Source organism: Gamsiella multidivaricata (genome assembly GCF_025024155.1).
Source record: "Gamsiella multidivaricata strain RSA 2152 chromosome Unknown BC939scaffold_20, whole genome shotgun sequence".
NCBI lineage: Eukaryota > Fungi > Mortierellomycota > Mortierellomycetes > Mortierellales > Mortierellaceae > Gamsiella > Gamsiella multidivaricata.
Genome location: NW_026251728.1, coordinates 238,953 through 263,689, shown reverse-complemented (window position 1 = coordinate 263,689; position 24,737 = coordinate 238,953). Strand labels below are relative to the sequence as shown.

The 24,737-nt window shown below is 47.5% G+C and overlaps 10 protein-coding genes across 10 annotated transcripts; 7 read left to right on the top strand and 3 right to left on the bottom strand.

Annotated features, from left to right (window-relative positions):
• Nucleotides 1–20: 20 nt before the first annotated feature.
• BC939DRAFT_446273 (ATP synthase subunit alpha) lies at nucleotides 21–3,042 on the top strand. Its single transcript, XM_051554930.1, has 4 exons — nucleotides 21–119; nucleotides 857–914; nucleotides 1,021–1,190; nucleotides 1,353–3,042. Exons 1-4 carry the CDS (start codon nucleotides 54–56, stop codon nucleotides 2,697–2,699), a joined length of 1,641 nt encoding a protein of 546 aa, XP_051413987.1. The 5' UTR covers nucleotides 21–53; the 3' UTR covers nucleotides 2,700–3,042.
• Nucleotides 3,043–4,125, bottom strand: BC939DRAFT_446271 (uncharacterized protein). The gene has a single exon (XM_051554929.1). It carries the CDS (start codon nucleotides 3,935–3,937, stop codon nucleotides 3,251–3,253), a length of 687 nt encoding a protein of 228 aa, XP_051413986.1. The 5' UTR covers nucleotides 3,938–4,125; the 3' UTR covers nucleotides 3,043–3,250.
• Nucleotides 4,126–8,391: 4,266 nt separating this feature from the next.
• On the top strand, nucleotides 8,392–10,304 carry BC939DRAFT_446266 (anion-transporting ATPase-like domain-containing protein). The gene is made up of 6 exons (XM_051554928.1): nucleotides 8,392–8,571; nucleotides 8,745–8,908; nucleotides 8,999–9,041; nucleotides 9,150–9,246; nucleotides 9,368–9,856; nucleotides 9,944–10,304. The coding sequence occupies exons 1-6, from the start codon at nucleotides 8,469–8,471 to the stop codon at nucleotides 10,104–10,106; spliced, it is 1,059 nt and encodes a 352-aa protein (XP_051413985.1). The 5' UTR covers nucleotides 8,392–8,468; the 3' UTR covers nucleotides 10,107–10,304.
• BC939DRAFT_108631 (uncharacterized protein) lies at nucleotides 9,999–11,677 on the top strand. Its single transcript, XM_051549901.1, has 2 exons — nucleotides 9,999–11,330; nucleotides 11,433–11,677. Exons 1-2 carry the CDS (start codon nucleotides 10,258–10,260, stop codon nucleotides 11,473–11,475), a joined length of 1,116 nt encoding a protein of 371 aa, XP_051413984.1. The 5' UTR covers nucleotides 9,999–10,257; the 3' UTR covers nucleotides 11,476–11,677.
• Nucleotides 11,678–11,690: 13 nt separating this feature from the next.
• On the bottom strand, nucleotides 11,691–12,820 carry BC939DRAFT_108544 (uncharacterized protein). Its single transcript, XM_051549900.1, has 3 exons — nucleotides 12,501–12,820; nucleotides 12,110–12,282; nucleotides 11,691–11,952 (listed from the first exon to the last, which is right to left on the bottom strand). Exons 1-3 carry the CDS (start codon nucleotides 12,577–12,579, stop codon nucleotides 11,764–11,766), a joined length of 441 nt encoding a protein of 146 aa, XP_051413983.1. The 5' UTR covers nucleotides 12,580–12,820; the 3' UTR covers nucleotides 11,691–11,763.
• Nucleotides 12,821–12,853: 33 nt separating this feature from the next.
• On the top strand, nucleotides 12,854–14,193 carry BC939DRAFT_395294 (peptidyl-prolyl cis-trans isomerase cyp5; the record flags this gene model as incomplete). The annotated part of the gene is made up of 5 exons (XM_051552216.1): nucleotides 12,854–12,905; nucleotides 13,016–13,148; nucleotides 13,261–13,292; nucleotides 13,634–13,691; nucleotides 13,950–14,193. The coding sequence occupies 5 exons, from the start codon at nucleotides 12,854–12,856 to the stop codon at nucleotides 14,191–14,193; spliced, it is 519 nt and encodes a 172-aa protein (XP_051413982.1).
• A 624-nt stretch (nucleotides 14,194–14,817) lies between these two features.
• On the top strand, nucleotides 14,818–15,781 carry BC939DRAFT_446256 (uncharacterized protein). Its single transcript, XM_051554927.1, has one exon. The coding sequence runs from the start codon at nucleotides 14,910–14,912 to the stop codon at nucleotides 15,693–15,695; it is 786 nt and encodes a 261-aa protein (XP_051413981.1). The 5' UTR covers nucleotides 14,818–14,909; the 3' UTR covers nucleotides 15,696–15,781.
• On the bottom strand, nucleotides 15,782–18,780 carry BC939DRAFT_446255 (kinase-like domain-containing protein). Its single transcript, XM_051554926.1, has 7 exons — nucleotides 18,166–18,780; nucleotides 17,953–18,026; nucleotides 17,528–17,700; nucleotides 17,249–17,409; nucleotides 16,931–17,139; nucleotides 16,510–16,845; nucleotides 15,782–16,407 (listed from the first exon to the last, which is right to left on the bottom strand). Exons 1-7 carry the CDS (start codon nucleotides 18,298–18,300, stop codon nucleotides 16,023–16,025), a joined length of 1,473 nt encoding a protein of 490 aa, XP_051413980.1. The 5' UTR covers nucleotides 18,301–18,780; the 3' UTR covers nucleotides 15,782–16,022.
• A 344-nt stretch (nucleotides 18,781–19,124) lies between these two features.
• Nucleotides 19,125–22,844, top strand: BC939DRAFT_446252 (uncharacterized protein; the record flags this gene model as incomplete). The annotated part of the gene is made up of 11 exons (XM_051554925.1): nucleotides 19,125–19,660; nucleotides 19,766–19,811; nucleotides 19,906–20,043; nucleotides 20,150–20,180; nucleotides 20,274–20,489; nucleotides 20,599–21,499; nucleotides 21,591–21,797; nucleotides 21,900–22,089; nucleotides 22,178–22,405; nucleotides 22,515–22,638; nucleotides 22,734–22,844. Coding segments are annotated over exons 1-11 (2,236 nt in total), but the record flags the coding sequence as incomplete, so codon positions are not given.
• On the top strand, nucleotides 22,618–23,556 carry BC939DRAFT_446248 (uncharacterized protein). Its single transcript, XM_051554924.1, has 2 exons — nucleotides 22,618–22,638; nucleotides 22,734–23,556. Exon 2 carries the CDS (start codon nucleotides 22,975–22,977, stop codon nucleotides 23,470–23,472), a length of 498 nt encoding a protein of 165 aa, XP_051413978.1. The 5' UTR covers nucleotides 22,618–22,638; nucleotides 22,734–22,974; the 3' UTR covers nucleotides 23,473–23,556.
• The last annotated feature ends 1,181 nt before the right edge of the window (nucleotides 23,557–24,737 follow it).

Sequence of the window (24,737 nt, the reverse complement as noted above, 5' to 3'; positions counted from 1 at the left end):
CTCTTGCTTCTTTCCTTCATCCTCTCCCCTCTCCCCATCGCCGCATCATAATCATGCTCAGATCTCTCAGCCGCGCTGCTCGCCCCGCTGCCATCGCCTTGGCCCGCAGCTCCCCCGTGGTATGTATCTGATTCATCTCATTCATAATCCCATCCTCGTCCTCATCATCCCTACTCCTCTAGCTACATATCCTCACAACAACAACAACAGCAGCAGCAACAGCAACGACGACAAGAAGCAATACGTCCCCCCTTGTGCACCACTTGTTTATCTACCTACTACCTTCTCTTCATGACCACTTTCTCTACCCACCCTCTATTTAACGACAATAATCGCGTCTGTTTCTTGTCTCTCGCTCGATCACACCTTCCTCCACTACGACCCCGCACTGTCTCTGGCTCCACACTTCGATCTCGACTTGATCCCATGGATCCGATCTCAACTGCAATTCGCATCATCGATCATGTCCCTTCCACTTTCAGCACTTCTTTTTGATCAATTGGCAACAGTACTCGCCAATTGGGTCAACACTTATCGCGTTCACTGTGTGCCTGAAAGAGGATATCAACCTGATCTCACCTCATATTTGGCCACTCAATCTGGTTGCCATCCAGTGGAGGAAATATGTGAAAGAAGAGGTTCTTCCTTGGGCTTTCCGTTGAGTACGCGTTGCCCTCATCGTTGGGACAGAGCTCCTTGTGTTATTCCTACGATCATTTAGAATCGGGTCTAGTCGGATCTCAAAAACAGGGCTCGATCTGAGTGATCAGCAAAATAATTTCTTGCGCACCTTCAGCCCCCATCACGTTTAATTGACGATTGAAACTAATATATACTCTGCTGGGCTTGCTAATAGGTTCGCGCCAACGTCGGTGCCTTCTCTGCCATCCGCAACTATGCCACCGCCAAGCCTGGTATGCAACCCAACATACATCTCCGCTTCTATGTTACTGTCGAGGAAGCAATATCTCTCAATTAACTAATACCATCGCGTTCCTTGAATCAATTCGACTGTAATAGCTACCTCCGAGGTCACCTCCATCCTCGAGGACCGCATCAACGGCCTCAACTCCTCCGTTGACATCCAGGAGACTGGTCGTGTCTTGTCCATCGGAGACGGTATTGCCCGTGTCTACGGTTTGAAGAACTGCCAGGCCGAGGAGATGGTTGAGTTCTCCAGCGGTGTCAAGGTAAAGGACGGATACCTATCGTTTTTGGAAGCAGGATCACCCTTTTTGGATCAACTGGGTGTCATTTGCATACCAATTGAGCAGTTGAGGCTCGACGCATCATATCCAACTTGGATTCAGAATGAGCAAGGATCTGATCCGTATATGTCTCGTCAATCATAGGGTATGGCCATGAACTTGGAGGCCGACAACGTCGGTATTGTCGTCTTCGGTAACGATCGTCTCATTCGCGAGGGTGATACCGTCAAGCGTACCGGTAACATTGTCGATCTCCCCGTCGGCGAGGCTCTTTTGGGTCGTGTCATCGATGCCCTTGGTAACCCCATCGACGGCAAGGGCCCCATCGCCGCCACTGAGCGTCGCCGTGCCCAAGTCAAGGCCCCCGGTATTCTCCCCCGTGAGTCCGTCCGTGAGCCCATGTTGACTGGTATCAAGTGTATTGACTCCATGGTCCCCGTCGGTCGTGGTCAGCGTGAGTTGATTATTGGTGATCGTCAGACCGGAAAGACCGCCGTCGCCTTGGACACCATTCTTAACCAGAAGAAGTGGAACGATGGCACTGAGGAGGCCAAGAAGTTGTACTGTGTCTACGTCGCTGTTGGTCAGAAGCGTTCCACCGTCGCTCAGTTCGTGCAGACCCTTGAGGAGAACGATGCCATGAAGTACTCCGTTGTCGTCGCCGCCACTGCTTCCGAGGCCGCTCCCCTTCAGTACCTCGCTCCTTTCTCTGGATGCGCTGTCGGAGAGTACTTCCGTGATAACGGCAAGCACGCCTTGATCGTCTTCGATGATTTGTCCAAGCAGGCCGTCGCCTACCGTCAGATGTCCCTTTTGCTTCGTCGTCCCCCAGGTCGTGAGGCTTACCCCGGTGATGTCTTCTACCTGCACTCCCGTCTTCTGGAGCGTTCCGCCAAGATGAACCGCAAGCTCGGTGGTGGTTCAATGACTGCCCTCCCCATCATTGAGACCCAGGGAGGAGATGTGTCTGCCTACATTCCCACCAACGTCATTTCCATTACTGACGGTCAGATCTTCTTGGAGGCCGAGTTGTTCTTCAAGGGTATTCGTCCCGCCATTAACGTCGGTCTTTCCGTCTCCCGTGTCGGTTCCCACGCCCAGACCAAGTCCATGAAGAAGATTGCTGGTTCCATGAAGTTGTACCTCGCCCAGTACCGTGAGGTCGCTGCCTTCGCCCAGTTCGGTTCCGATTTGGATGCCTCGACCCAGTTCTTGCTCAACCGTGGTGCCCGTCTCACCGAGTTGCTCAAGCAGCCCCAGTACAAGCCTCTTCCCGTTGAGCACCAGGTCGCTATCGTCTTTGCTGGTGTCAACGGTTTCCTCGACAAGATCCCCGTTAACCGTGTCGGCGAGTACGAGCGCAACTTCATCCCCCATCTTGTTGCCAACCATAAAGATCTCCTCGAGGAGATCCGCAAGTCTGGTGATTTGAGCGCTGAGTCCTTTGCCCAGCTGAAGGACATTACCACCGAGTTCACCAAGAACTTCTAAGTAACGCATTTTCCATAAACCTCCCTCTTCCTACCTTGGCGACGCGCTTCTGATTTGTTTTTGCTTGTTCTCATCCATTTCTTAAAAAAAAAAATCACCATCCTCCTAACTACACACAGTTTACTGTTTTTTTACGAATATACTTAAGTCCTGTTCACTGTCAACCCATGCTACATAAAGTCAAATGCTATTCCTTTACGGAAACAATGTTTGATGAGCACATATTGTATTCAACACGGATGAAATAATGGTCGTTGTGGGATATCTATCATCGCAACGTTCATGGGCAATATCTGATGCGGACGGTCAGGCACGGAGGAACGATATATGAAAGCATGCAAGGATTGGACCAAACAGTTACGTTTATTGAGAATAGCAAATATACGAAGATATAAGCGAAAAAGATAGATAGTCGAGTAGATTGCGTGTCAGAAAGATGGCACTAAGGTACGCGTTCTATGAAGATATGGGAATAGCAAAGATGCAAGAATGGACTGTTGAGCTCTATCCGATGAAGGATTGTAAAAACGGGATGGCGACGTTTTCGGGGTTTACAAAGCACGGATGAGGGCAACGAGCTTGACCTTGGCCCAGAGAGTAGCCCAGACCTTAGCCCAGACCTTGACGTGGACATCGATGTTGGAGGCGATGAAGACGCGGGCCCTGATGGCGGCTTCGACAATTCCGGCGTGGACGCAAATCTCCTTGACGATGACCTTGGCGCGGAGACGGATGTGGGCAGGGAGGTCGACCTTGAGGGCGACCCAAAGCTTGTGGATGTAAACATCAACGTCGGCGTTAACCTTGGCAACGATGTTGTGGGCGTTGGCCCTGATGCACTCCCTCTCAAGCAAGGGGCAAAGCTTGATAATGACCCTCTCTACCGAGGCCCTGATGGGGGCAATGACGATGGCCTTGACATCGGCGTCAACCTTGGCCTTGATGTCGACGTCGAGTTGGGCCTTGGCGCTAATGCGGAGCTTCTCAACATCGACATTGGCGGTGACGAGGCTACCGAGGACGTTGGCCTTGGCATCGAGGGTGATGTCGACATCGGCGCAGACATCGGCAGTGATCTTAGCGCAGGCATCGACAGCGACCTTGGTGTGGGCGCGGACGAATAGGTTGACGACGGCATCGAGATCGTTGCGGTCGCGCTTCATCATAGAGGGCGAGGCCTGGGTGGCGGTGAAGAGGGTAAGGGCCAAGACGGCGGGGACGAAGGTGGAGAATCTCATTTTCGGTTAGGGTTGGAGGTAGAGGGCGAGGGGAGGGTGTGAGAAGGTGAGTTGCTGTGGAAGCTGTAAGGGCTGAGGTGGGATGGAGAACAACAAAGGAGGGATGAAGGCGATAGGTTTTATAGGTTTTTTTTTTTTCTGGCCCCCGATGGACGAAGAAGCTGCTTGGTACCTGGCACCTCCCGAAGCAAAGGCGCCCGGCAGCTTGGCTATTTTAGTTTCCTGCTGACGAGATGAGACGAGATAGACTCCTTTTGGGCAACGGCTCGTGCATGCCATACCTCTGGATGTTACACAGGATCTAGTCCTTGCTTCTGCGCGATGTGCAGCTGTGGCGGCCCGGAGTCCATAAAAGACTACGACTATAAGGGATGTCTGGATAGTATTAATAGCGCGCGCACGCACTCCCTTATTGGCTGGACACGCTCACAAGAAGGATGGCAAGGCAAATCCAGGAGAAAAAAAATTAAAAATGCGCGGGGCTGTTCTTTGCTCTCGTTCCTTAAATTGTCTTCATAATCCTATACGCTCATTTCGTCCTTCCAACATTCATCGTTCAAGGGACTACATATCTCATTGGCCGTGCCCTCTTTCTTCCTCCTGTTTTTTTTTCTTACCCTCCTATTTTACGCAACACAACCTCCCTTCTTCTAGAATGTGGCTGCGTGCATTTTTGAGCTCGAGAATAGCCAACAAGGAGAGAAGCGATCAAGGCGCCAAGAGCCAGAGGGGAGTGATGGTATTGAGTCGCACAAATGAGTGGGGCTAAAGTCGCTTCTCATTCTGACAAACCCGGGGTAGCCTTCTGGTTTTGCGACAGCGCTCATTTGCTTATAGCGGCAAGCGTCAATGCATCCAAAAATACAGTTGTCAATTCGCAACACGCGCGCGTCGCGTTACCTTTTGATAATAATAAAAATTCGTCTCCCGCCTCTTGAACACAGAATGGTATGTACGGTGGTTCTTCGGTAAAGTTCCAATCTAAGGGGTGATATAATCCACACCGCTGGGAGCATCTTCCTCTGCGTTAAACATGGTGCATAGAGCTGAGAGCCATGCTGGCTGTCAGATTCAGAATGGAAGTCTGGATCACGCTGAATTCGAACCCCCACCCTATTTTCGCTATATGTCCTCCCTCTTCCCCCTTTAGCTTCCTCCTCGTTGCAGATGCGATAGTCTCCAAACTCTATGAGTTTTTTGTCCGCTCGCCTGCACTCCCAGCAAGAACTCATGTTTTTTTTTTGTTCTTAAGGTCGATGCTACTCCTTGAACTCGATTTTCGCAGTCTGCGAATCCTTTTTGGCCCGTTTGCTCTTGAGCGCATGATCACTTTAGTCTTTATTGACCTAGGTGTTCAGGTTTTCTATATTGCTTTTTTTTTTCTCCATTTCCATCCACGTAAGTTAGACCTTACTGTTTCCGTTGTCGATTACACATACCGCGTCTCAAGTTTAGGTGTTTACAATATCGATCGCAATATGGAGTCAGGAATTTTCGCGATGTGGTATTCTGCGTTTTTGTCAGTTCTTATTACCAGTAATTGCTTCGCCCTGATATCCTCCCCCCTCATTCAGGGAGACTCCCTTGTGAACTGAAATGCGCTTCATATCCTATATGCGTTTTATTTTCGCATGTATATGTTTATATTTGTGCCCCAGTACTCGCAGTGCGATCTTCTGAAGCCGACAATTTTCCTGCTGCGCTGTTAAAATTCAGCTGGCGAGCATTGTCGCCGCATTTATCATGTGCGCGAAATTGACTGACATAGATAGCACAGCAATGGTGTACGCGTCAATTTTCACAAAAACGTCTAGATTGATTATTTTTTTTCGTTGTTTAATGCAGCGCCTCTTTATTTTTTTAGTTCGTTTCCTTCGAGAAGCATGAGCACTGATCCTTCGATCTTTCAACGAACCTCATATGGAAACATACATAGCTTTACTGTAAATGTACTATTTCCTAACATGAAAATCATCTTGGGCGAAGGAGAGTGAATGGATAAGTTCATTTGCTCTCAAGCGAAGGAGAACGAAGGGGTGAGGATAAATAAAAAAAAGTCTTTTGCTTAAGACGCTGAGTTGAAGCAAGCATCTTATCGAAAACTGTACGAGGTGCAGGGAGATATGTAAGAGGAGGAACATGCCTTGAGGAAGATAGTTCTTAGGATGAATATAACGGATACAACATGCTCAAGCACACAGACACATGCATATGTACGCGAGGAAAGGATTGCATCGCAACGGCTCATATGTAAAGGTCCAAAGCACGTTGTTGTCATATGATCCTGCCAACAATGCGCGTTCTTGGTCGTTCAGCTCTTCCCCCGCCGTTTTGTCAAAAACTATGGATGCCATATACAACTCAGTGGAGAGCACATGCAGATCCTGTACGGAGTCACTTTTCCTTGTCCTCTCCCGTACACGCTAACTCTCGTGCATTGTTATTTGCTGTCATGCGACGGGTCGAGACATATATGTGCAGCGGTTTCAATCGAAGTGGAGGTGTTTTTCCTCCACGCGAGCGAACGTTAGAAGGATCATGCTTCTAATGCCGCATGACTTAGTCATCACGTCTGTCGGTTAAAAGAACACATGGGGGTTTTTGTGTATGCAGGAAATCTCTGGTACCAAACGTCGTATAAGTTGACTGGTCTAGGTGCGCTTGAATGTGGTGTCCAAATTTGACTTTTATTGGCTATGGTATGTAGTAATTGACATGTTTGTGAGAGTTGTCTCGACGACATGGCACTTATTTTTTAATGCTATATGTGAGCACCGAAAACGCGATAGATCAATAGTATATCGATAGCCTCAAATACGATAGTCATAGCGCCTCAGACGACGAGAATATTATAATTAAGTTCCTAAGCTTGCTGCAGGACATTTTGTAAACCGCTGTCGATCAACCCTACAACCCTACAATTTAATGAAGGAATTATCCAGCAACACAACGACAATCATTCCAAGTATCATGGCGATCAACCTATCGGAGATCAGGGCTGTCATCTTCTAGTATCTGGGACCCAGTGAATGTACGGAATGCGTGCGACCCAGCATGGCGTTGCACAACCAGTAGCACGGATAGTTGGGCCAACGATTGGGCTATGTGATGGATAGTGCAGCGGTTAACCCGTCGGTGCACTTCATCGATACGAGCGCTTGGTCAGGTTCCTGAAGATACATAAGATAGATGGAATGCATTATTCCCGAATGGCTGGACTGAGTATTAGAGGACCGAGTTCCGCAGCCTCCAGGCGTTGCCCTTGTCACTCAAGGATTCGACTATCCAGCAAACTGTGGGCTTCATCAAACGTGTGGCACACTTCGTGGACTCCATCTGTATTGCTCTGATCCGGAGAACCCGCGTTGCTTCTGTGGATCCAGAATTGGTACCAATCTGCTGCCGCCCACCAGCCCAATGCTGAGGATGATAAGAATTCTATATGGATGGTCGAAGCAGGAATCTGGTCTGAGTCGGAGGGATTGATAACCATTTCGAGCTACCTGGACTTTTCAAACGCAGATTGTACATCCATCTTGACATCCATACCGTAGGTGACCACTCTCGATCCGCATTATCCGGACTTCGGTCCATTTCTCAGCCATCAAAAAACTTTTCCTCGACTATTGCCACCATATGACATAAGCCATGCTGCCTGGGAACCTGTTAGCCTACCTGCAAGCGCTCATATCCTACAAGGGATGTCTCGCCACACTCACCGCCAGAAGCCGCGGCTAATACCGTGGGCCAGCCAAGCAGTCATGGGATTGAGCTGTCCAAGCACAGCGTAAAAATCGACTCCTTTGCATAGTTTGAAGTCGACAGTCAATTATATCGCCGCCGTTGACAATGGGCAATCTATTCGCTAGCGATATATGGCTATAGTGCTGCAAGATCGACAGAAGAACAAACAAGCACGCAGGGAAATGCAAAAAGAAAAAAAAAAAAAAAGAAAAGAAGAAAAAGGACCAGGGTCTCATCAAGTAGAGTGTCAGAGTTAGGAATTGAGGATAGAGTCAAGCCTAGGGAGAAATCCCATGCTCAGGTATAACGGGCTTACAAGGATATCTTATTGGGTTAACATCTGTTGTTGATGTTGTAGAAGGAAACAAATATGGGCCAGAATGTCTGCGTGAAACATGCCAACTGAACAGTGGTTGACACGACGCGCAAAAAAACGCGTATCGATACAAACAAGCATCCAAATAACGCGTTCTGGGTTGAGACATTGAGCTGTTGTTTCCTAGTTTTAAACTGCCGCCGCTGGGGGTACAGGAGTTGCCTACATTTCGAAGAGCGGGGGCATTATCTCGTGCTACGCATCTCTGAAAGTACGTATGTGTCCCCAAGCGAAAGAATCCTATCAGAATCCAGTGCATATGCTTGCCTGAATGTGATCCAAGCGCGCGTGTAAAAGGACGTATCGCAAGCCACCCAACCTTCGTCAAGGTTCCATCACTTGGGCAAGCATTCAGGGGTATCATCGACTTAACACTCTCTCCGTTCCATCAATCCCCAACACATCACAGCCATGTCCGATATCGAAGACCTCGAACCCCTCGAGCCCACGCTTCAGAATGTCATCGATCAGACATCCCTGCAGTGGATTTTTGTCGGAGGCAAAGGAGGAGTCGGTAAGGATTTCAGCACCAGACCGACCGTTCGTGCAACCACGATGCGAAGAGCTTTTTGGAGCATCTCCTCATCACACAGGAACGTCGAGACTTGTGCAACTTTTGCGACCCAGGGCTCAGCACATACCAACCTGACGTTGTTTGTCATGCAACTGCTTCTTCCTATAATATAGGAAAAACTACCACGTCCTGTTCGCTCGCTATCCAGTTGGCCAAGGCTCGTCCCAGCGTCCTTTTGATCTCCACAGATCCCGCCCACAACCTGTCCGATGCGTTTGGACAGAAGTTCAGCAAGGATGCCACCCTTGTCAGTGGATTCACCAACCTCTATGCCATGGTACGATCCCACTACTCAATATGCAGCCCTCACAGTAATATCAGATTCAGCTATAACAGGAACTGACGAATCTTCGATTTTGTTCTGCAGGAAATCGACCCCACATCCTCTATCCAGGAGATGATCGATAACGGTAAGAACATATAGTGGAAGCGTTGCAACAGTGGCATGCCTCACGAGATGGTTCGCTCCCATTTGCAGGAAGAGCTGGACTAATTTTTGACTACTGTACCCTTTCTAGCCGATGATCAAGGAAGCGGCGTTTCTTCTATGATGCAGGATCTTGCGTTTGCTATTCCTGGTGTCGATGAGGCCATGGGATTTGCCGAAGTTATGAAGTATGTTGGCGCTTTTCGATTGCAATGAGCCGTTCATATTGCAAGAAACAGCACTAGCAGCACGACCTATTAGTTCTTCCCGCTGACAGCGCCTTTATATCCCACTTTGATCTTTCTCTAGGCAGGTCAAGGCGATGGAATATTCTGTTATTATTTTCGACACCGCTCCAACAGGACATACCCTGCGCTTCCTCTCCTTCCCCAGCGTTTTGGAGAAGGCCCTGGCAAAGGTTTCGCAGCTAAGCGGACGTTTCGGACCCATGATGCAGCAGATGTCAGGAATGATGGGCATGCAGGGCAACCCCGAGGATATGTTTAGCAAGCTGGAGGGTATGCGCGAAGTCATTACTGAGGTCAACAACCAGTTTAAGGATGCGGATAAGACCACGTTTGTATGCGTGTGCATCTCTGAATTCTTGTCGCTTTACGAGACCGAGCGCATGATTCAGGAGTTGACGTCGTATAAAATCGACACCCACAACATTGTTGTCAACCAGCTGCTGTTCCCAAAGAAGGATTCAAACTGTGAGCAGTGCCGGGTTCGATATGCAATGCAGAAGAAGTACCTGAACCAGATCTATGATCTCTACGAGGACTTCCACGTCACCAGGTATGCCAGGGACACATCGATTACAGCCTATTTATTACGGTCAGCCCTGTACTAACAGATAACCCTTATTGGTTCTAAATGATTCAGGTTACCTTTGTTGACAAACGAGATCCGTGGTGTCGATAAGTTGATTCCGTTCTCGGAGATGTTGGTCAACAGCTCCTATGTCGATGAGAAGAATGCCGAGGGCATTGATGATGCCAAGGTTGACGAGAAGAAGGCCATGGAGGATGTCAAGACTGATGCTTAGACATGGATAGTTACTCCCACTTTGCAGACCTCCTCATAAAGGGCTGTGAACATGCTTCAGAAACACCAATAAAACAAACTATCCACCAAATGATGTCGAAACCGTAGAGGGTTCGGTTCTGAAGATAATTACAGCAGGATTGGGTCACAAAATGCAACGTTATTTTTTCTCCCCACACCTTTTCGGACTCAACCAAACCAAATCAACGATTAGCATCATGAACGACCAGGACATGAGCGAAGCCTTTGACTTTAAGGCTCTCAGTCTCGAGGAACCAGAGGAGCGACTGCAAAAGACCTTTGAGCATTCCTTCCATCTTGACACAATTGAGGACCGGAATGCTGATTTACAAACCGCGATTTCACATGGAGAACAGCACCTAGTCAAAGAGTCCTCGACATCAATCGGAATAGATAAGCAAAACAATGATGACCCCTCAGCAACTATTGCGACTCAGACACCCGACAATGGGCCCTGGGCTAAGTTACCCTCGCCTAGTGAGGTGAACCCTTACCAGCCCGGAATCACTGCCCAGAAGCTCGACGCTATGGCCATGAATCCCAACCACGTCTTCAGATCTGCTCAAACACCTGACCCATTCCCGTTCACGCTTCCACCAAATCTTCCGCCTTCAGATATCGCGCCAGAAGCACGCAAATCGACTCCAGGGACGAGGGTCGCTGAAGGAAACGACAACAAGGACGAGTCAATGAGTACGGGCCAGGACGCCAAGGCAGAGATTCCAGCATGGATGTTGGAGGACCCAAAGTTAACACGACAGTCAGGATGGGGCCCTACGGATACCTCAGACGTATCGTTTGGCTGGCCCTCTGACCATGACTTAGCAACTGTAGTAGACTCGAACATGTTGTTTGGCTTTTCGTCGTATCCTACGTACGAGACGTTACCCATCTCAAGTACGATTGCAGAGGAACAGTACCGTCGATCGAACGGGCAAGGATCATCGTCAAGCGACTCTTTAACAGATATGCAAGACGGCGGTTTTGCCAAATATGGACAAGCGGCGACCTTTACAGGAGCCTCTGATGCTGGGGCAAGTGGCCATAGGACTTTGTGGGGCGGTCAGGAGTCAGCAGCGAGTACAGCCTTGCCATCATCAAACCAGCAGCAATGGCAGAACTGGCGATCAGAATCACAGTCCTTCCAGGACCATGATCTGGATTTGAACTATGATATTCCCGAGGATGAAAGCTCCCAGATCAAGTATGCACTTCGCTTCGGATGCCATCAGTGCTCCTTTGGAGGTATCATTATATACTTGACTGACATGAATTCGTTTCTGCTTTCATGTCCGTTTTTTTTTAGAGCAACTCCAGGTTTTGCGCCAGCACAGTTCAGGCACGATTAGAATTGACAAGAAACGCCAGACACAATTCCTTTTTTGTATATTACGCCATAAACTTACTCCATGCTTTGCGTGTCAATAATTGGACCTTCGAGCTTGATACGCTTTACAAAACAACCATTAAACTCCTAGAATTGTTGTATTGATTTGGATGAGCGCTTATATTGTACAATGTTCAGCTGATAGTTTTAGTGTTCCAAGTTCTGATGTTGAGTCTGAATGTGGAAGGACGCGATCTCCTCGACTCTCTTCCATTTCTTCCGGCGGCCATATTCCTGTAGCCTATTGGACCTATTCCGACATTGCTGAATCTGAATCTGAGTCCGAGTCTGCTTCTCTCTCGCGTTTTGTCGCACCGGTTATCGACACTGAAATAGTTTGATCCGCTGATTCTGCGCCCGGTTTCTTCATAGGAGGCTGCTTGTACGTTCCATCGAGTTTGGCAATTGCGTGTGATTTCGTCTTTGCGTATTGGATTTCCTATTAGCACAGATAGCCGAGCAGATGAGGGAAAAAAAAAGGGTCAGATCTCGTTCGAAGGCGGAATATAACAAGAGCCAGCGACAATACACAGCATAATTCCACGACATTGAAAAGCAATTCTGTTCCGAGACGCGTCGGGAAGAGTGATGCGTACCATCGATTTGCCGTAAAAACTGAATCCCTGCAATCCACGCAATGCTGCTGTCGCAGATACGATATCTGAAAAGGCGACAAAAGCCTGGCCACGATCCCGTGTCGTCTTGGAAGCAACGACTGAGATGACCTTTCCGTATGCCGAGAATAGGCCGTACAGGCTACGCTTCAGCTCTAGTAGGTCGGGATGTATCAAGATGAATAGGGCAATAGCCGTTAGTTTGGTCGCGCTTTGTTGGCATCCTAGGAACGCTGTTTTATGCAGATCAGTCCTGGTTTGAAGGCGATGCCGCGACAACACATTCCCTCGTCACTGCAACCCAAAAACTACTTTTTAACGCGCACAGTGTTTTCCTGATTGGATTTCATTTGGTTCGAGGGTTGGTTATTACCGTTCTTCTTGATCTTTTCGTTCAGGTTGCGGACATAGATCGTTTGATTAGGATCGATGTTAGGGCTGGTGGAAGCCATGGCGAAAAAGGATGATCGCTGTTCTTATACTGGTCCTGATAAATTATCCAGAGTCCTGCTGAAGTGATTCCGAACTGGGTCTGAGACTGACTAGCTGGCTGGGTCGATCCTCGATGATGGCGACAAGAAAAGGATGAGAGTGCTGGCTGATGGGTTCGTTGCTCGTGAAAAAAAGATGACGTAGATCGATCGATGTCACTGTCTTTTGGCCTCCCTTTTTCCTTGATCCCGATCAGAACTCGTTCACTCACTCACTCTCACCGCACAATTCACAATGACCAAGCCCGTTAAAGTCTTCTTTGATATCTCCATCAACGCCAAGCCTGGTATGGAGTCGACAATTCACACGCCAGACGTTTATTTCAATGGATGTCGAAAAAATTGCACAGTGGACTGATTGCTCGACCCCCACGACTCTTCGGAAACATCACAATAGCTGGTCGTTTGACCTTCAAGCTGTTCAACGAGACCGTCCCCAAGACCTCCGAGAACTTCAGGGCTCTATGCACTGGTGAGAAGGGCAAGTCTGCCCTCTCCGGTATGCCCCTGACCTACAAGGGAAGCAAGTTGTAAGTGCAAAGCGAATATACAATTCAAGAGCAACTACGCTGCACTTTGGCAACACTGTCTGCTGTTGTTTTCCATGATATTGACATCAATAGTATAATTGATTGCATTTAGCCACCGTATCATCCCTGGTTTCATGGCTCAGGGTACGAGGTCGATATCTTCAAATATGTGGTCGTTATTGGGCATGAATGGACAAGTGCAACAAGGGCCCGCCTACTGTTTTTAGAACGCGTTCAAAGACAGCTATGGATTGGTTATGGATATGATATTGAGGCCTAATTTCACTAATGCCTGTTTCCTCTTACGCGTCTATTGGTGTCGCCGAATACTGCTTTCAATTCCCTGTGCTTGATCTATGTCTCTAGGTGGTGGTACGTATCCGTAACTGCCTTGTTTAGGCGCTACGCTATTGATAGACATCCTCGCGTGATCGCTGCCTCTAACAAAAGAAGCTGCTCCCTTGCACCAATGCTCTTGCCAATAGATTTCACCCGTGGAGATGGACGTGGAGGCGAATCCATTTATGGAGCCAAGTTTGCCGAGTAGGTGACACCCGAAATTGCTGCTTTGGGAACAAATTATTTTTAACTAAGCAATTGCATATGGGGTGCTCGTGCTTCCGTGCGTGCTCCAGTGCACAGGGGATGCTTCCCGATACGTTGGTTCGCAAAGAAGAAGCCCCTAGCGCGCGTATTGTGAGCACTCGATTTGCCTACCAGACTGCTGACCATGTCTCACTCCTATTTATTACAATTTTCTTTTGCCTGCTTCTTTTTGGACCATTCCATTTCATTTCTTAGTGAGAACTTCAAGATTGCTCACAAGGGTCCCGTTTTGTCTATGGCCAATGCCGGACCCAACACCAATGGATCCCAGTTCTTCATTTGCTTCCAGGATACTCCCTGGTTGGATGGAAAGCACACTGTCTTCGGAAAGATTGAGCAGGGCGAGGAACTCTTGAAGAAGTTGGAGGCTGTCGGAACCCCAAGTGGTGCCCCCACTGCCACCGTTGAGATTGCTGACTGCGGCGAGATCCACGATTAAATAGCGACTTCTTTCTTTGAGACAGGAGAACGACTTAAATACAGTGAAAGACTATAATACATTGGGCAACTTTTTTTATTTTGTTATATGAACGCATTGTCTGTTTCTTCGGCCATTGAACCTTAGTTGTTTCATACTTATCTACTGTATGTACGCATGTTGCTCCTGTTGCGCTTGTTCATTTACGAATGCCGGTGTTGGAGCAGAGAATGGAGCTCGGGCGCTCACATTTCAAATTTGTCACGCCTTCGCGCCGTTGATAAGTATCCAGAAAGGCTGAAACATGGAGACGCGTGCCAGAAAGAGTTCATAAAATGGGAAAGCCCGTTTACTTAATTCAATCTCGGATGTGGAGCGGACAGCTGATCGAGGCGACTTCCTCATTGCCTCTCGGATAAGCAAATTGTCTTGCATAGCATGCGCATGCATAGGCTGAGCATGTCGGCCCACAGAGACAGGGTGTACGGTGCATTCGCCCAATTTCCCAACACATCGTGGGCACATTTTGTTCTTTTCGGCAATTACTTTTTGAGGAACGTCGTGTTAATAAGCTCATTTATTTCGTTCAAAGACTATATAAAGGAATGCGTTCACAGCATTGCTTGCTTCTATTCTTCAACCCAACGCACTTACGACTTTGTTGCTCCTCTCAAACACTCTTAAATTTTTTTCCTATCAACACTTTTTCACGTCAAACGTTCGTCTCTTACTTCTGAATGATGCACCGCGCCGCACGATCATTGACTATTAACACCAGCAACGCCTGTCTTGTCAACAAGTTCAACAACTCCGCCAACTCGTCCTCTTCGTCCGTTGGTGGTCGTCCATATACTCCACCTCCTCCCTCTTGCAGGCTGCATAAGATCTACGAAGAGAAACTTGAAGTCCTTGGTTCGCTCGGTTACGAGAACTGGTTTGATGACCATGCCAACCCCTTCTACCGCCATGCAGAGCCCGAGCTCTCTCGCCGAGGCATCGTACACCATCCCAATCCCTTCGACCTGGTCGATATCGTGATCGAGTCCGCGCCCAGCAACAACACCTGTATGAAACCCTTTCAGTCCTTTCCACAGGGTTCTTCGACAACACCAACGACCAAGCACGTCGCGGACAAAGCCGCGTTCTCAGCTGAATTTACAGGATTCGAGTCTCTAGACAGCGACAGCGATCCCGACGATGCGCTCGACTTTTTTGGAGATGCGGGCGAAATTCGCGGACTCTTCTTCACTGGGTACCGCGACTCTCGTACGCTTGACGATGACGAACAAGACGCAGCTGCTGTCAGGAATCTTCCAAAACCAAAATCCGAGCTGGAGCACCGCAGACTGAGCAACCGGAATCGGATCATGGACCGTGGACATCTGATGCCCGACACCACCGTCTTTGTCCCACTTCCACTCCCAAGAGAACCGAGGTTTGTCCTGGGAACCAAGCCTGTTGGCGGACCAAAAGTTCGAGCCCTATCGCCTTATCCAAAATCTCGCTGCATGAGGCAGGATTAGATAGTTCACAATTTTGTATATCTTTGTATTTTGTTGTTTCTTTCTTTTCCACAATAAAGCACGCTGGCGTGTCTTTCTTGACCATTATCAGATTGCACTCATGTTCTTTTTTTATTGCCTTCATTTATGAAGTTGTAGCATATGATGATAACCCCGTATAATAAAAAAAAGAACAAACAGAGTAGGTTATTATCGAGAAAGATATGCTTTTTGTTGTACTAAATGAAAGAAAGGCATTGTGAAGAAAAGACACAAACTATGTATATATATGCGCACCTCCAGAGGCTGAACCGTTTCCCAGCACTTCCGACTCAAAACAACGCTCGTTCATGGCCGGCGAGCAGTGGTGCTAGTGCTGGGGGCGCTAGGTGCAGCCGGAGGTACTGCCGACGTCTGGGGCCGTGGCGGCAAAGGTATTGGTCTGTATGCCGATGGCTGCACAGATGAAGCCGAAGGTGCATGCCCCCTTGGCTTATCTCTCCTATCATGATCGCCTCCATATCCGCCGCCACCACCACCATTCGGACGATAGGGTGCAGCCGATCCGCCGGGTGCACCACCGTGTCGTGGGGCCTGGTGGTGCCCATGCGATACTGTGTTTTGTGCGCTATGATGATGATGGTTGTTGTGATGATGTGATGCATGGCGCTCTTGGTTCTGCTCATGTTTTCTTTGTCGATCATACTCATGGCTCGACTCATACACAGGCAACCTATTTGATGTCGAGGATTATTAAGGTGAATTGTTGTTATTATCATACCATAAAAAAGGTTTCACCACTGCGGATGCAAGATGCATGGTATGCGTAACATACGCTCCAATCTCTGCTGGTAGTGGCTCGACCCAGAGGTAATCGTGATCAGATGCAGCGAATGCCGTCAGTCTCTTCTTTGGGTCCAGCACTAATAACTTGTCCATCAGATCCGCCGCTAGCGTTCCGTACGGCTCAAAATCCTCCTTGAGTTTGCGTGGATAGTTTCTATTTACTTGATAGACAACGCCCTTCTCTTCCAGACCTGGCAGATTTGACCATCCGGGCATGGTATCTTCAGCGGGCGAGCCACAAAGCTGGAAGATCTTGTCCAGTTGATCCTGATCTGAGTTTCCCTGCAGTACTGGTCTTCCAAACAGCATTTCTCCGAATACACATCTATCACAAGACGAAGCGCAATGTCAACTTCAGCACATCAAAGGGCTGCAATGAACAAAGAGAGCAGAGTTCTTATTGCACTTACCCAATGCCCCACATATCCACCGCAGGCCCATATTTCTTCTCGCCCAGAAATAGCTCAGGTGGACGGTACCAACGTGTTACGACTTTGGATGTGTAGTCCTCGCCCTCCGGCTTGAAAGGTCTCGCCAATCCGAAATCCGCAATCTTTAGCGTTCCATTATTGCTGATCAGCAAGTTGGCAGCCTTCATATCTCGATGCAAGATTTTTTGCTAATGTGGAGTAAAGGCGTGCGGCGATGTCTTATTAGCGGCACTCAAATAAATAGATAAATAAAAAAGCATGTATCGCGCCTTTCACATCCTGAAGATATTCGCATACCGAATGCATGTAAATAGTGCCCTCCAGCAATTGCTTCATGTATAGCTTGATCTGAGGAACGGAGAGTCGGACTTTGGGGTTGTTCAACAGTCCACTTAAGTCGTGATCCATGTACGGGAAGACCATATAGACACTCGCACGACTGCGTCCGCTCCTCGACCCTAATTTTCCAATTACCGAGCACGGGAACAATCAGAATTTTACTCCGATACCTTTCGAGCTACAGAGACTCTGCTGTCAAGCAAAGAATAAAAGCAGATGTATGATCGTATCCCTTACCTGGATTTACGGCAATATCATGCAAGGGCACGATGTTATCATGCCGCAATCTCTTCAGGATTTTGATCTCTCTTAGCGCCGTAATAGGTATACCCTCGTTCTCGTTGTGCATCAGAATGCGTTTCAGAGCCAAGAGCTCTCCAGATCCTTTTCTTCGCGCCTTATGAACCTCTCTATTGTTCATCCACGATATGTTGACCCAAAAAGACGATGTTCGGATGTTGCACAAATGGTATAATAGCGTTGGCGTATCCGATTATCAAGACGATATCCAGTAGATGTTGTCCACATAGGGATTTTGAATTCCAGCCATTGAAGGCAGAGAGAATGCAAGAGACAAGAGGGACTGTTAGAACACTACTTTCGTTCATGAGAAATAAACGAAAATGGCGTTCATGACCAGCTAGTAAACCAAAAGGACTTGCCCAAAGGTGCCTTCACCCAGCTTGTCCACCAGGTCGAACTCTTTCAACTGCGAACATCCCTTCCACACCCTGAGCTATTGTTGATGTCAGCAAGATAAAATTGATCCCAAGTTGTGTTGTTAGAGGCACTGTTAGAGATGTGATTCCGTTGATGAAAGATGTGGCATCCATCTATTTTCCTGTCTAATCAAGTCCATATCATCGCTCGCTTACCTCCTTCTTCCGCGGTGGACTAGGACTTCCTGCGCTCAGGTTAGGGCTCACTGGGAGGTGGCTGTTATGGACAGAGGCGAGTGACTGGGGCCGTTTGGAAGGGTGGTCGTGCTGATCTTCAGCAGCGCGCTTCATGGTACGTGAATGAGCTGTTGTGATGGGCGTTCAGCGGGCGGACAAATTCAAGGTTGAGGATCCAGTCGAAGGCGGGAAAATAAAGAAGACGTGATGGACAGAGGAAGGGGGTGTCGAGCGATGGCCTGAGTCCTGTATGGTCGACTGGTGCCGATGGTTGTATAGAAGGGAGCAGGCGCGAAGCGAGTGATGGTCCTTTGGAGTGATCACTCTCCGCGGTACCCAGCTATGTCTACGTCACAGATACGCACGTGACGAAACGTGCTGTGCATAGTCTGAGTCGCGAACCTACTCTCGTCCCTACTCTCGTCCCTGCCGCGCTATGCACGCCATTTGAGATACCACCAATGTTTGCAGCTGCCCTGAGTTTTACAGATTTGCAACTGCCGACCCTACTGCTGCAATCGACCTCGTGCTTAAGCAGCTATAATATATCATCTATGATAATGAGATGAATCTGGTGTCCAAAATAAATGACGGGTTTCATGCGATGTCACTAAGCGTCTATGAACATGCTGCAAAGGGCTACTTCTGGCCTAAATTCACTGGGGAAACACAGCTCACGCATCTTCGCCCTCGCCCTCGCCCTCACCTTTGCCCTTACCAATGTACTCAGCCTAGCATTTTTATATTAGCGGCATACTATGTGTTTTGTAGGCCTCACCATCAATTCTGCAGGCGGCTTCGATTTACAACATTAACTTTTACCTGCGCAGTAAAGTTCGCTTTATGCAGCTTTCGCTATAATTTCTGCGGCCGACTTAGGAGTTTAAGGCCTCGCCATAATCTCTGCAGTCAGCGCCGCTTTTTGCCGTTAGCTTCGCCTTTTGCTAACTTCGCCGTCGCTGCCAATTGCTACCAGTAATTGGACGTATTTAAACGAAAAGTCCTTGTCCCCCACCCTTTAGCTCCTCTTCTTTCTCTTCAAACATACCCTGACTAAATTCTTCCACTCCACGTCTTCTCCTAGTTACTCTCAACTTACCCTTCAAACTCTCTCATGAGCAACAGGAGTCATGTTAGCTTGGACGTGCGAGAATGCACTAAGGCTACTCCTACTCTCAGTGGTCCTGCTGCCTCTCCATTATAGGAGGGAGTAATGGCCTCAAATCCTGAGCATGGAGACCAAAGTGATCATCTTGGTTCTCTCGAGCCAAGGCAGGCTGACAGTGAAGGCCCAGATAAGAACATTTATGAGCAGTCAAAGAGCGGGGTGATCTCAGTTATAGATCCAAGACGCTAATTACTCTTCGGAAATAGCGCATAGATGGTACTTCAAGGAAAATCTTAACAGATTCCCAGCGACGAGCTCAACCATGGCCGCATTATCGAATAATAAGTCGCTTCTCTGTTCGATCGAGTACGAATATGAATGACATCAGATTGCCTTGTGTGCCAAGATTGTAGAGCCATCGAGCGTCCATTTAAATGCAGATCCCTATCAATCTCTACTCTTGACAAATAGACGGCTCCCGCCAGTGACGATCGATGCTTCAAAAAGACTTATAAGCGTGAGTCTCGTCTCTTTAATGATGGTTTCGTCAGTGAACGTCGCTCAACAACCATGACTCTCATTGTAATTCTCTCCCTACTTGATTCTTACAGTGGAGTCTTGAGATGGACAAAGTCCCTGCTAGACGATACGACATCTTCCTAGGAATTTCCACAGCTGAGCTCAATATCGATAGGACAGAATCAGTTGAATCCCACCAAATTTCTAACAACTCTGTTATAGGAAAAGAGGTATTGTCCGGTAACAAAGGCGATCCAAATATTTGGATGAGAGTATTAGTATTATATGGAGCGTCTAAAGCTGTCACTCCCTATGCAATATATCTTTCCATTCTAGATCATTTCCAAGCGCCAGCTTCGCTTACTATGTAAGATCTCAAGCAATTCAGGAGCTTTAAATAACGAGATATCCACAGCATTCACCATAGATAATTGACAAAGATCTATATTTGTGTTTATAGCGACGTCGTGCACAGGGATTTCCTGTTGGAAATTACACTATCAGCTTCAAAAGCTTAATGACTCTGATGATGACAAGGACGACAACGTACGGGGATCTTTCCTGAAGATCAGAACGAAGACAGACGCGGAGTCTCATTCCTGTATCTTCCCAGGGTGCATAAAGTTGGAGTTCATGGGGATTCACCCATGTCATTTCAAAAATAACACTCTCCAAGGTATGACACAGTAAAAAGCATTATTTTACCTGTTTGACAATGCGAGGTCGCTGCCACTTCTGGAATTTACAAGGGTCATGCATATCTATATATTGTTCAAATTACATAGATATTAGTCTCTGCATACATCGGCCTTTCCTTTGGTCAATTGATACGGATATCATGGACGACTATGCTGACAAAAGCCTGTCGTATCAACCCAAAAAAGTGCTAGGGTTTGACATCTCTGGCAACAAAACGCACGCTGTGACCCTGTCGGGCACAAGCTCCGACCTGTGCATAGATCTATGGAAGCCGAAGGAACACCTATCTTTCGAGCGATTTGTAACCATAATACCCGCGTCACCTTTCGGGAGATGGATACCTGAACAAGACATGGACGAGGGCGCGAATCCTATTGCAATTCTTGTCGAGAAGGCTAAGACAGAGCCTCGAGCCATGGGACTCGTAAAAGTCTTTGTCGATTACTGCATCCGCCAGGCACGACTCGAAAAAAGCCCACATTTCATATTACCAGTCTTGCAGTGTCTGCATAGTTTGGTTGACGAGAAGCAACTGCACTCCGAGCTTGCCTTGACTACTCTGCGGAGCCTTGCTTATGCTCCTGTCAAGGACCGACCATTCATTATCGGACGCCACTCCATCGCTCATCCTCCAGAGCTTAGACTGAAGTTCTGGAAGTCCAATACTCGACCTCTTTATAAGTGCGATGACCCAGTACTACAACTGGTTCATACTCCAAATGTCCATAATCCTCAAAACGACAATTTTACGCGGTCCTTATTTATCGCTGATTTTCGCATGATTTGGCATGTCAAGGACAGGAGTCTTAGATTATTTTCGGAAATATCTCCTATACAGCCTGCGAAATGGACTTCTTGGCCACGAATCCTTTTTTACATGATCGTTCACAAGTGCAATCTCAAGAGCAACACAGTCGTTAAGTGCCATGACTTTGCTCTGGAGCCGCTTGACAACCCTGACCTCGCTGCGTTGATCGAGTACAAATGATAAGCGACCATATACATGGCATATACATGTATTTATCGCACATGATTTATGCACCGGAACAGATATTTATTCCATGTAATTTTGCCATAGGAACACAATCGGGTTCAAGTACTGGCCACTGCGGTTCCTCTGCCAGTGCTGCTACTACGCATTGGTACTCGTGGCGGTGTTCATTCAGGTTTATGGCCCAAATAGAAGACCTCTTGTTGGAGTGTTTGTTGCCATAACTGCTGGATCCTTCATATTCCTCTGGCTGGAGCTGGTCCAGGCCTTCAAGGGATGGAAGCGATACTTTGCGTAAGGACCACACAATACTTTTCCTGCATAAGAACGATGTCTTCGCCATTACTCATCAGTACTCTTTATCTTCGTGGCTATCGTTCGGTTTCTATCGCATAGGTCGATTTATAACATCGTGGATTTGGTCACATTCGGGTTCACCATGGCAGCAAGCATCGTTCAACTCGTCGCCATGCTGTCATCATCAGACTCCCTCCCGGCGGGCGGTGCGGAGCAAATCGAAAGGACACCAGAGGGAATCAGAAGTGGTCTTCTAAGCTTCTCTGTGCTATTTATCTCACTTCACTTCGTAAGTCGCCGATGCTTTTCGTTTGCGAGATCATTTGTCGCTTACTCTGTATACCTCACCGCTAATATACGGTTCATCTTGTTTCTAGTTGTTTGAGCTTCGTGTAAGCAAAAGTGTGTCCAATTACGTGACAATCACCATTATGATCATCAGCCGGATTCGCGTGTTCTTCTTTATCTTCTTTGGTGGGATCTTGGCCTTCACCACTGCCATTCTGCATCTGCTTCACGCGTGTTCGTTTGAAAGTTGCAAGGATCTGGGCCTGAGTTTTCCGAGGCACTTTTACTATGCCATATCTTCGACGTACTTATTCATGGTAAGGTCGCGATTAATTTGATGACATCTCAAAGATTGATGGACTAGGTATGCAGTACTTAAAACGACTATATTCTCTCTTTATCTCTTCATGCCATTTTAAAAATAAGGGCGGCCGATATGATCCAATTAGCGATATTCTCAACGACCAAGAACATCCAAACTGGCCTTTCCACATGGTGATGATCATTTACTTTTTCTTCACAGTTATTTTAATGCTGAATGTTCTTATCGGTAAGGTAACCTTAACACATGTATTACTTTCTTGATGCGGACTTGCTGAACGACATGCTGACTTTGTTTTTCATTCTGTTCTTGACCGTATGCAGCATTGATTAATGTCGCGTTCACCGCCGGCGACGAAACTTGGGTTCAAGCCTGGCTCCAGTACCGGCTTCAGATCATCCAGAGCGCAGAGAACTTAACATATCACATACCAGGTGCACTTAGCGCTCATTTCAAAATCTATCTTCTGCTTTATTGCCAATGCATGCGCTATCTTTCTCTTCGCATCTAATAATTGTTCGCTTTTGGGGGTTTCTTCCTCTCTAATCAATAGGCTTCAGGCAGATGTATGACTGGTTTCCGAATGAGATATACTGCTCGGCAACACTTCAGCATGTCAAAAAATACAAGGAAAAATATCAGCTCCATTATGAAGACGAATCAGCGCTCGTCGATAGTCAGGCAAAGAACCTCAGCGACAGCAACAACACTCCTTCGTCAGCCAATGCCCATATCTATTCAGCCTCTCATTCTACGTCTGCGTCTAACCTTGCTTCTGGATCTGCTACCATATTGGGTTCACTCACGGATGTACCGGCAACGGAAGCAACAGCATCAACATTGACAGGAGTGTCAGCAACGGCGCCTCGAGGAGAACAAGAGTACCAGTATCGCCAGGAAGAAGGTCTGCAAATCGTGGAGAGGTTGAAGGAGAAGCTGAAGCAACAGATGAAAGATCAACTGAAAGAACAGCTCGAGGCACAGCAGCAGCTATTTCAGATACAGATTGCTATGCTCCAGGATCATTTCACTAACCTCATGGTAGCTCAGAGTCAGCATTAGGTTATTGTGATTTATGAAACTAGGGGTATGTCTGATAGACTAGACTATGGCCTGGTTGTAAAAACATCAAGAAATAAAACAGATCTAATAGTTACAAACTATCTCCGGTTGATATACTTTGAGTAACCTGTCAAGAAAGAGGAGAACGAGTTTGCACAAAGATGAATTTAAGAATCAGCGCGTTTGTGCACAGGCCAGTAATCTTTTGGCAGCGCAATTGATCTGATGCGCCTAAAACGTACATCCTAAAACATTTGAATAATCCAAGGCAATTCAGGATGTACCTGCAGCCATTTACCCTGCTGAAAAGCTTATCTCTGTAGAAGTTGTATCAAGAAGACATAGTCACTAGTCATGGAATGAGAGCATTTAGGAGCGCCATTGTTTGTTTATCTTCTCGTCCCGTTGAAGTTTTTTCGACGCATCCAAGAGCAGTTCCTATCCCTTGGCTGCAGGTAGTCTTCAAGCATTACCAGCATAGTAACACTTTCCAACCAACTACGTTTCATTACCAAGCTATTGAATGTGCTGTACAGTACATGGAAGTATAATTGAGGGGCCAAAATGCTGCATGCACCAAAAGTCATGTATGGCTACATGCAGTAAGAAAGAAAAAGAACTGTTGAGCTCGAAGATCTCGTTTCGAAACTTTACCAGCCCTGAAAAGTGCAGCTCTCCCAGTTTTCCGTCCACGCGTCCCAGTTTACCACGCTCTCCGCCCTGTCCTGTTGATGTGCGGATCGTGTTATTATAGAGTTAACGGTCAAGTGCAGGACGCGAACTACAGCGCACGCGCAAGCACACAGAAGGAAAAAAGAGCACAATGACGATCGTGATAATACGCGCAGCGTATAGGCTGAGAGAGCCCTGTACTATCCAACCGGAAGAGGACTGTAAACATTAAGTTAAGTCGGGGTACTTGGTGCCGACCTTAAACTTGTGGCTCTTTGACGCATCCTGACACCGTGCATAAATACAAGGGCAGCTGAGGGGGCATGCCTGTCACGCGCGCCTGTGAGTGACGCGAATGGATACCGCGCTTTTGATGCATCGATATGAAGAGGAATACGATCCTCGTTCCTGTTACAAGCTGTTTCATAGAAAAAGAATCCACTTCGCCAAGGTGGCGAGAACATTAGGCCTGTCATGATCAATTGGCGCTAATGGACAGCGTGTATTTATTGTTTGTGCACGTAATGGTTGCACAGATGCCCGATGTAATTCTCTTTGTTCCCCCTTTGGCGGTTTTAAGTGAAGATGTTCAT